Here is an 11,390-nt window from a genome sequence, read left to right as displayed (position 1 = left end):
GCTTAAGTAGATAAAAACGTTACCTTGAATTAGTAGGTTGGATTGAAACAGCCTCACTTGCAGAAACTCCTCTCACACTGAAACTCTTCAAGATGACCAGCTACGTTCAGGGCAGTAGAAAAGTTAGGATTTTGTGCTTTAGGATTGAGCCCAAGTTACTAAGGGCTAGTTGATTCAGGTGGACGTTGTCGTTGCTAATGTGTTTTTGGCTGTTGTAGACTTTATGACTGATGCTTCTGTATACCCAGCTGGCCCTACTAGCGTATTTTTGGATTAAATTGTTAGTAGTTTGTGTCCGCTTTTTGTTATCAGAGGAATCTCCCCGATTCGGTATTCCAATGACGTACACTTTTTTATTTGCAAGCAGAACTAGCTCGTTTGCTAGATTATTGAGTTCCTCGGCTACTTCGTGAGGTTCTTGGGCTGACGGTAAATCGCCTTTGAATAGGTCGTTGCCGCCAATGAAGATAACAATTCGGTCGTAGGAATGGGGTGGTGGGAAAAACTCTGAAAGGTGGCGAATTTGAGCACCGGGTAGTGACAAAATATTTAAGTTTGGGAAGTTGAGATGTTTTATTTGGGAGTCTCCGAGAATTATGTTTTTTGAGGCCGAACTCTTGAAGACGTGATAGCGCATCTGGGGATATACAGCAACAATAAGTGCCCGTCAAGCTAGGAACGACGGGTCTTTGGAATATAATCCTGTGGAACCAATGCTGGCACCGGCGGATATGTTTTTTTCCAAGTCCCTAGCTCAGTTTGATCTGAAATTACACAATTTGTAAATTTGTTCAGAATCTATTTAATAAGTTTTTATTTAATAAGTTTATCACAACAATTCGTTGTTGTGATAATCAAGTTGTCAGACCTGTGAATCTCCAATCAATAGGGTTTTCGGTTCAGCACTTGAAGATTTGAATGTATGGTATCTCTTCAGTAAGGTTTCTAAAATCCCTCCATTGAGGGCCTTCCACACCTTACGTAGTTCTTATCACATGAAAAAACCTATTTAATGATAGTCAGCATTACACCAATCGAAGCGGAAGTCTATTCAATCACCTTTGTCTAGAATATTAATCGGAATTCGCGTCTGCTTGTGAACAAATCGCGAATTTCCATTTAGATTTTGATCTTCAAGATCAGATAAATCTTTACTCAGCTATCAAATTGTTTTAAGTCTTTGAAAAAAAATCGAAGCTTATTGTCTTTTGCTGCAACCATTATGGTAATCAAAGATTTAACTGCGGCCTTTTTCGTGTCTAATGTGGTTTTTTTGAAGAGTATTTTGATGCATTCCTTTTGTAGAGGCTTTTTGAAAGGTTTCTTGTGAGCTTTATCACAAGCAATACGAGTTAATGTTTACTTTAATTACGGATTACGTGCGTATGGATATGTATTAGTTTTGGAATTTGCAGGTTGAAATGTCACAGTCGCAAAGTTTATTTGTATCGGATGAGATCTGGACAATGTTTGAGTTTCTCCACATGGAAACAGTTCAGAGTTTTCTTAATGAACACAAACAGAGAGGCTCTTCAATGGACCACTGCTATGCTAAATTGGGCAACACACCTTTTCTCCCATTTTTGCGAAACAGTACCACGAAACACTGTAATTTGCTAACAGTTTGAGTTATTGAAGTGCACTAGTTACAAAAATATAGGGGTCGAGAAAATCTTTGAAAAGATTATTTCCGAGCCCCCCCCCCCCCCCCACACACACACACACACACACACACCAAGAAGACTAGGATCCAATTTTAGATAGGAAAAAAAAGTATCCAAAAGAATCCGGAAATAGAACCCCTCTCGTCTGTTAGATTGCGCATTTGCCCATGCCTTAGTGTTAAGCGGCCGGTTGGACATCGCCATGCCTTAGCGGTCCGTAATGAAGCTAACAATTTAATGGCCTTGACCAACAGTAGTTTAGATTGAGGCTTATAAATGGTTATAAACGTGAGATTCAAGGGAAAAGGTGTAAATTAATTTAGAATACATGGGCTTCAGATTTGGCCAAAAACTAATAGAGAAGTTCTCGAAGGAGCGAGAACGTCTGAAGGACGAGTTGGAAATGATGAAATATATCTGCAAGGAATTCTGGTTCAATATCTACAGGAAAAATATTGATAATCTAAGGACAAACCACCAAGGCGTCTATGTGCTGACAGACAACCAATTCAGGTTTCTGAGAAGTATCTCATCTACAGATCAATTCACGGCCGAATGCCATCCCTTCTTGGCTATTCCTTGTGGGGTATTGAGAGGTGCGCTTGCAAATATTGGAGTATCGGCGAGTGTTTCGAGTGAAATAGTGAAACCACCTCAAGTTAAATTTACTGTTACCATTGATAGGAAAACATAAAGAAAATGGGTACCGTTTGATTGATTTTGCTAATTAATATTGATTTAGGGAATTAATTTAACTACATCCTTCTGTTTTGATTAAGGCGTTGAATTTATGTTAAAAGCAATACATTAATGCGCGCCGAAAGTGAGCAATGATAACGTGCATCATTGACCGCAAAAATGATGTAGTAATTTTTTCTCATTAAGGCTCGCAGAGGCTTAATGATTTTCTAATTTTACTACTCGAAAACACGTTAAAGCAGATTGCTTTTTAATTGATCTCAGAGGACTCTTGTTGTTTGGCATTTTGGGCTTGATCGCTTTTCATCTGGTAGAATTGGCTTCATTTTAACTATTTTTTGCCGGTGTCTGCCCAGGATAATTTGGATTCCTAGTAAAATGAGTAGTAAAAGGCCTTATGGTTTTCTATTTTTACTACTCGAAGAGACGTTAAAGCGGATTGCTTTTTAATTGATCATAGAGGACTTTTGTTATGTTTTTTGTCATTTTTGGGCTTGATCGCTTTTCATCTGATAGAATAGGCTTCATTTTGCCTATTTACTGCCTTATCTAACCAAGATGATTTCGGATCCCTATTAAAATGAATAGTAAAAGGCCTTATGGTTTTCGGTTCTTACTACTCCTCTATTTTTACTACATTTTTTTTGTTTCACCATATTCTTTCTTCAGCAGGTCTGCTTTTTGTCGAGATGGTATTCATTTCTCTTTCTACGGTAACCATTTGTTTACAGCCTCCCTCTGACAATGTCAGATACTCAAACCCATTGCTCTAAGTGTTCTATTCACCTCCGAGGAGGTGGAGTTTGGTGCTACGGTTGCGGTACATATATGCATATCAAATGCAGTGGTCTGTCAACTAAAAACGATCACCATCCAAACTTCATTTGCAAACACTGCAGTCAACCTGCAAAAATTGACCCTCAAGAAAATGATCCAACACCCTCAATCGAGACACCCCCGGAACCATGCGACTTTTGGAAAAATTTTAAAGACGAACAAATAGAAACACTAAGGAAAATATACAACGAAATAGTTCACTGGAAACCAATCTTCTTTACCATTAGCAAAAATAAAGTAGGCTTCAAAATTGCAGATGTTTTGAACATCATTCTCACCAGAACGCTTGAAGATGGGCCTCAGACTGAATGCGCTATGATTTGCACAATGATAATGCCGCATTTACTTCTCGCAAGATCCAAAAGTGAAAATGATGCTTCAATAACAAAAACCTTATCTAGAAGGCTCGATCTGTGGATCAGATGCAAATTCGACGACCTTTTTGTTGAGGCCAAGGCACTTCAGGAACGCTTAAGGAAATTAAATAGAAAACGAGAAGTGGATGAATTTAAAGCCTTTGACAAACAAATGGAGTCCGGTAAGATATCGAATGCTTTACGATGTCTTTCAGACGATGCAAAGGGCGGTGTGCTATCAGCATCCGATAAAGTGACTATCAAAGGAAAAAACTGCACCGTACTCGATCTTCTACAAGAAAAGCATCCATGCAGTCAGAAAGCTGATCTTAAGTACGTAGTAACTGACCTGAAAAATCGGGATTTGCCGTTCCATCCCTCTATTTTTGAAAAAATAAATGTCTCTGAAATAAAACGCGCCGCAATGAAAACAAATGGCAGCCATGGCCCATCTGGTCTTGATGCTAGCGAGTGGAGACGACTTTTGACATCATACAAATCCTCCTCAATCGATCTTTGCAAAACAGTGTCCAAACTTGCAATCAGAATTGCCACCGAAGAATTAAATTTCTTGAATTCTTATAACGCTTGCCGTCTGATTGCACTAGATAAATGCCCTGGGGTTCGTCCAATTGGCATTGGCGAGGTCATAAGACGAATTATAGGCAGGAGTATAGTAAAGTGCGTTAAACGAGATCTCCAATTACTTGGGGGAAACATACAAATGTGCCTTGGACAAAAGAGTGGCATCGAACATGCTATCCATGCACTCCGGCAGCGCTTTCTTGAAGATCGTACTGAAGGTATCCTACTGATTGATGCCAGGAACGCGTTTAATAGCTTGAATAGAGATCTGGCTCTAAAGAACATCAGAAAGCTTTGTCCCTCAATTTATACAGCAATCAGAAACTCGTATAAGACCCCATCAGACCTCTTCATTGATAAAAGAGTAATCAAGTCTCAGGAAGGAACAACACAAGGTGACCCAATAGCCATGGCAATGTACGGAGTTGCTATACTTCCTCTCATCGACATGCTCGAAGATCAAAATTTGACTCATAAATGGTACGCAGATGACGGCAATGTGGCCGGTAGTCTTGAATCACTGCGATTAGTGCTAGATAAGCTCTATGAACATGGCAGTGCATTCGGTTATAATGTGATCAAATGTCATCTTATTACAAAACCTGAGTTTGTTCAGAAGGCGAACAAAGTTTTTTCGGGATTAGATGTTGATGTTATTGAAGGTCATCGAGTCCTAGGTTCAGTTATTGGTTCTGATGAAAGTTGTAACGATTTTCTGAAAGAAAAGTCAGTGAACTACTCTAACATGCTTGAGAAACTCGCTAAACATAGTAAGGCGTCCCCTCAGAATGTGTACAAATCATTTACGAACGGATTGCAACACATGTTGACTTTTATTGCTAGGACTACTCCAAACGCGGACAGTCTGCTGAGGGAAGCCGAAAAAATAATTGATAAAAATCTTATACCTTCAATGTTGAATCATCCCTCTTACAGTGACAGATACCGGAAGGTTTTCTCTCTTCCTCTTAAAGAGGGTGGGCTGAACATTCTTCTTCCTGAAGACAGGGCAAACGAATATGAAAGATCTATTCGGGTTTGTGAGCCGTTACAGAATCAAAACGCTATAGATGCAGAGTTTTATCAGGAGAAAATACTTCAGAAAATCAGAAAAGAAAAACAGGAACAAGCTATAGCGAAAAAGTTGGCAATCAAAGATCTCATCAATGATAAAGAGGCATATTCTCTAGATTTGGCTATGGAAAAAGGAGCATCATGCTGGCTAAATGCACTTCCATTGAAAAGATATCATTTTGATTTAACCAAGGGAGAGTTTAGAGATGGAATTGCTCTTAGATATGGATGGGATCCCGTAAAATTGCCATCAAGATGCGCATGTGGAGAAAATTTTAATGTAGCCCATCCTCTTCATTGTCCAAAAGGTGGCTATACGCACATAAGACACAATGGCATCCGTGACTCTTTTGCCAACCTGCTCAATGAGGTCTGCGATGATGTCGAAGTAGAGCCCTGTCTTCAGTCTTTGCAAGGGGAAACCTTCGCAAATAGAACTACTACTATTGATGACGACGCTCGACTAGATATCAAAGCTAATGGTTTCTTCGATTCATGCTTCAGCAGAACGTTCTTTGATGTGAAAGTGTTTAATCCGTATGCGAAGAGTTGCCCAAGAAGCATACCGGATTCCTACAAATATCACGAGTCCATCAAGAAGCTGAAATACGAACAAAGGATAATCGACGTCGAGAAAGCCACCTTCTGTCCGTTAATCTTCTCGTGTACAGGAGGAGCTGGTCCATCAGCATCAAAAGCCATACAGAGATTGGCTTCTAGGATCAGCGATAAGAAAGAAGATTCATATTCGGACGTGATCACGTACATAAGGACAAAATTAAGTTTCGCTCTTTTACGTAGCTCCATACTCTGCCTCCGTGGCGCGCGCTCCATGCGCAGGCGCCCTGCAGTAGAAGCTTCAATAGGAACCATTGTAGAGGAAGGGAGGCTGTTATGCTAAATGCTTGATATTTTTTCTAATCTTGATTCAAAATCACTGCATATTATACTTTAATTGCTACTTACCATATCTATCTTGTTCATAATTCTGATGCTTTATTTTCTTTATCCTTTGCATCTGATGCTTCAATTTTTGACTACTGTCAGAATTTATAAATACACATAGGAGTTGACTTGCTGCCCCCGAGTTGACCGACTACCCTTTTAGGGGAGGGGCTTTCTCTTAATTCACTCTATTTTTACTACATTCTTCTCCCTGAAGACAGGGCAAAAGAATATGAAAGATCTATTCAGATTTGTGAGCCGTTACAGAATCATAACGCTATAGATGCAGAGTTTCATCAGGAAAAAATCCTTCAGAAAATTAGAAAAGAAACAGGAACAAGCTCGAGCGAAAAAGTTGGCAATCAAAGATCTTATCAATGATAGAGGCATATTCTCTAAATTTGGCTATGGAAAAAGCAGCATCATGCTGGCTAAACGCTCTTCCATTGAAAAGATATCATTTTGGTTTAACCAAGGGAGCATTTAGAGATGGAATTTCTCTTAGATATGGATGGGATCCCGTAAAATTGCCATCAAGATGCGCATGTGGAGAAAACTTTAATGTAGCGCATGCTCTTCTTTGTCCAAAAGGTGGCTATACGCACATAGGACACAATGACATCCGGGACTCTTTTGCCAACCTGCTCAATGAGGTCTGCGATGATGTCGAAGTAGAGCCCTGTCTTCATTCTTTGCAAGGGGAAACCTTCGCAAATAGAACTACTACTATTGATGACGACGCTCGGCTAGATATCAAAGCTAATGGTTTCTTCGATTCACGCTTCAGCAGAACGTTCTTTGATGTGAAAGTGTTTAATCCGTATGCGAAGAGTTGCCCAAGAAGCATACCGGATTCCTACAAATATCACGAGTCCATCAAGAAGCTGAAATACGAACAAAGGATAATCGACGTCGAGAAAGCCACCTTCTGTCCGTTAATCTTCTCGTGTACAGGAGGAGCTGGTCCATCAGCATCAAAAGCCATACAGAGATTGGCTTCTAGGATCAGCGATAAGAAAGAAGATTCATATTCGGACGTGATCACGTACATAAGGACAAAATTAAGTTTCGCTCTTTTACGTAGCTCCATACTCTGCCTCCGTGGCGCGCGCTCCATGCGCAGGCGCCCTGCAGTAGAAGCTTCAATAGGAACCATTGTAGAGGAAGGGAGGCTGTTATGCTAAATGCTTGATATTTTTTCTAATCTTGATTCAAAATCACTGCATATTATACTTTAATTGCTACTTACCATATCTATCTTGTTCATAATTCTGATGCTTTATTTTCTTTATCCTTTGCATCTGATGCTTCAATTTTTGACTACTGTCAGAATTTATAAATACACATAGGAGTTGACTTGCTGCCCCCGAGTTGACCGACTACCCTTTTAGGGGAGGGGCTTTCTCTTAATTCACTCTATTTTTACTACATTCTTCTCCCTGAAGACAGGGCAAAAGAATATGAAAGATCTATTCAGATTTGTGAGCCGTTACAGAATCATAACGCTATAGATGCAGAGTTTCATCAGGAAAAAATCCTTCAGAAAATTAGAAAAGAAACAGGAACAAGCTCGAGCGAAAAAGTTGGCAATCAAAGATCTTATCAATGATAGAGGCATATTCTCTAAATTTGGCTAGGGAAAAAGCAGCATCATGCTGGCTAAACGCTCTTCCATTGAAAAGATATCATTTTGGTTTAACCAAGGGAGCATTTAGAGATGGAATTTCTCTTAGATATGGATGGGATCCCGTAAAATTGCCATCAAGATGCGCATGTGGAGAAAACTTTAATGTAGCGCATGCTCTTCTTTGTCCAAAAGGTGGCTATACGCACATAGGACACAATGACATCCGGGACTCTTTTGCCAACCTGCTCAATGAGGTCTGCGATGATGTCGAAGTAGAGCCCTGTCTTCATTCTTTGCAAGGGGAAACCTTCGCAAATAGAACTACCACTATTGACGACGACGCTCGACTAGATATCAAAGCTAATGGTTTCTTCGACTCCCGTTTCAATAGAACGTTCTTTGATGTGAAAGTGTTTAATCCGTATGCGAAGAGTTTCCCAAGAAGCATACGGGATTCCTACAAATAACACGAGTCCATCAAGAAGCTGAAATACGAACAAAGGATAATCGAAGTCGAGAAAGCCACCTTCTGTCAGTTAATCTTCTCGTGTACAGGATGAGCTGGCCCGTCAGCATCAAAAGCCATACAGAGATTGGCTTCAGGAACAGGGATAAGAAAGAAGATTCATATTAGGACGTGATCACGTACATAAGGGCAAAATTAAGCTTCGCTATTTTGCGTAGCTTCATATTCTGCCTCCGTGGCGCGCGCTCCATGCGCCGGCGCCCTGATGTAGAAGCGTCAATGTGAACCATTGTAGAGGAAGGGAGGCTGTTGTTCTAAATGCTTTATATTTTTTCTAAACTTGAGTCAAAATCACTACATATTATATTTTAATTGCTATTTACCATATCTATCTTGTTTAATTCTGATGTTTTATTTTCTTTATCTTTTGCATCTGATGCTTCAATTTTTCTATTTTTACTACCCAAAAAGACGCTGAAGCGGATTGGATTTTAATTGATCTCAGAGGACTTTTATTGTGTATCTTTGGCATTTTTGGGCTCGATCCTTTTCATCTGATAGAATTGGCTTCATTTTGGGTTTCATCATTTTAGGCCTTATGGTTTTCATTTTAGGCCTTATGGTTTTCTTTTTAGGCCTTATGGTTTTCTTTTTTTATTACTCGAAAAGACGTTACAGCGGATTGCTTTTTAATTGATCTCAGAGGACATATTTTTGGCGTTTTTGGTCTTGATCACTTTTCATCGGATAGAATTGGCTTCGTTTTAACTATGTTTGGCCGATGTCTGCCCAGGATAATTTTGAATTCCTAATGAGTTGTAAAAGGCCTTATGGTTTTCTAATTTAACTACGACAAAATACGTTAAAGCGGATTGCTTTTTAATTGATCTCAGAGGAATTTTGTTGTGTTTCCTTGGCATTTTTGGGCTTGATCCTTTTCATCTGATAGAATTGGCTTCATTTTGGGCTACATAATTTTAGGCCTTATAGATTCCACTTTAGGCCTTATGGTTTTCTTATTTTACTGCTCTAAAAGACGTTTAAGCGGATTGCTTTTTAATTGATCTGAGGACTTTTGTTTTTTTTTGCCATTTTTGTGCTTCATCTCTTTTCAGCTGATAGAATTGGCTTCATTTTGACTATTTTTTGCCGTTGTCTGCCCAGGATAATTTTGGATTCCTGGTAAAATGAGTAGTAAAAGTCCTTATTGTTTTCTAATTTTACTACTCGAAAAGACGTTAAATCGAATTGCTTTTTAATTGATCTCAGAGTACTTTTGTCGTGTTTTTTTTTGGCATTTTTGGGCTTGATCGCTCTTCTGATGGAATTGATTTCATTTTGACTATTTTTTGCCGTTCTCTGCCTAGGATAATTTCGGATTTCTAGTAAAATGAGTCTGCGGTGTATTTGTTTTGTTAAATACACATCAGGAATGTGGGTTTGTAGGTCAAAGTGGTAACTGTAATCTGGAATATCAAAATTTAAGGTGACGAGAATGGTCATAAAATGTGACATCAAATTCAATCGACGTGGGAGAAAACCTTATGGTTTCAACACTTGGGATACGAGTATTGCAATTAAAAACTTTTACGCATATAGTGTATATTTTCAAAAATTATATATACACTATATACGTAAAAGTTTTTAAGGTTATGTTTCTCTTGCCCTGTTTAAGTTGCATTTCCTTTGTGAGGTCTGAGAATATATGTGTGTATGTATGTATATATGTATGTATGTATATATGTATGTATGTATATATGTATGTATGTATATATGTATGTATGTATATATGTATATGTAAATATGTATGTATGTATGTATATATATATATATTATGTGTGTGTGTATGGTATATGTATGTATTCGTGTATGTATGTTTGTTTGTATGTATGTATGGATGCGTGCATGTACGTATGCATGCATGTATTATCTATCTGTCTGTATGTATGTACGTGTTATATATGTAAGTATGTATTAAAGCAGCATGGCACAGTGGAAGCGCGCTGGGCCCATAACCCAGAGGTTGGTAGATCAAAACTATCTACTCAATCGTTTTACGTAAATTTATGGTATACTTATGTATGCAATTATGTAATACATTTGAAATGCTCTACTTTGATAGTTCCGATTGTTTGTGACTTTAGCAAGCAATTACAGATCTCTGATTGGTTCACATTGTTCTGAAATATAGAAACCGATAAACATGTTTGAGCGTAAAATGTTTAATTTTTTTATACATGTTTCATTTATCAAGTGGAAAAAATTTATCTCTAAGAATTTTACTTAGCGATTTTTATCTTGGATCTTTTGCACGTTTTTGTGCATAGGTAATTTTTTATGATCTAGAATATGACAGTGCAAATGCACAATATTTGGATATATAGTGACAGTTTTTTTAGTTATCGATTAGCTGTGTAATAGCCATTTTTGTGTTGTCGTGACGTGGTGTATTCAGCGGATTGTTTTTGGGTGTGGCCGTGAGATGCAAATTGGTCTCGCAAAATATTACTCGCAAAATGTATTTCACAGCGTCTCATATTGATTAAATCTGAAATAGCGTTCTGTCATTGATCAAAAAATTTACATGTTGCCCTTAGAGGCTAAAATTCCGTTTTTTTGAAAAAATTGTGGCCGAAAACTTTCACATCCATTAGACAGAAAAAATCGACAAAAAATAGATTTTAGACCCGATTTAAAAAAAAATTTGTCCCTTTTTTTGGGCCAAAATCAATTTTATTTCAAAATTTATTCTGGTGTCCCTCCCCGTTGTTGTCAGGCAGAAAAAATAGCAAAAAATATCCCCAAAGTGCATTGCCTATCTTGATAGATAGTGATCCGCCCCCTTTAAGGTTCCTGTCAGCTTTTTTTTTACTACTGGCACTGTTGGTCTGTTTTTGCAGGACGACAGTAAGCCGACGTAAGTGTTAAATATGTCATTTTTTCTACAATTTTGAAAATGGGTTCTGCAACATCACGATTTGAAGAAGTTGCCTAATACTGTTCCTTGTTTGATCTTCACTTCGATTGTGCTCTTGAGGATTTGAGTTCAATTTCTGCATAGCATGAAAGGTCAAATTAAGTGATATACTTTTCTATTTAGACTTCGCATGCTTCATTGTATCTGTCCCCTAGTGCAT

At 38.3% G+C, this 11,390-nt stretch overlaps 1 protein-coding gene across 1 annotated transcript; it reads left to right on the top strand.

Moving 5' to 3' along the window:
- Positions 1-1,419: 1,419 nt before the first annotated feature.
- On the top strand, positions 1,420-2,432 carry LOC142337064 (trafficking protein particle complex subunit 6b-like). Its single transcript, XM_075386129.1, has 2 exons — positions 1,420-1,560; positions 1,988-2,432. Exons 1-2 carry the CDS (start codon positions 1,422-1,424, stop codon positions 2,356-2,358), a joined length of 510 nt encoding a protein of 169 aa, XP_075242244.1. The 5' UTR covers positions 1,420-1,421; the 3' UTR covers positions 2,359-2,432.
- Positions 2,433-11,390: the final 8,958 nt, after the last annotated feature.

The sequence above is a fragment of the Convolutriloba macropyga genome, chromosome 3, assembly GCF_964194025.1.
Source record: "Convolutriloba macropyga chromosome 3, txConMacr16.3, whole genome shotgun sequence".
Lineage (NCBI taxonomy): Eukaryota > Metazoa > Xenacoelomorpha > Acoela > Convolutidae > Convolutriloba > Convolutriloba macropyga.
The sequence above is the reverse complement of the archived record's forward strand: the minus strand, read 5'-3'. Positions and strand labels throughout refer to the sequence as shown.

Excerpts from the sequence above, each read along its gene's own strand:
- LOC142337064 (XM_075386129.1), top strand. The coding sequence starts at position 1,422 with ATGTCACAGTCGCAAAGTTTATTTGTATCGGATGAGATCTGGACAATG. Across the intron at positions 1,561-1,987 it reads CCACTGCTATGCTAAATTGG|AATACATGGGCTTCAGATTT; the intron begins GCAACACACCTT and ends AAATTAATTTAG.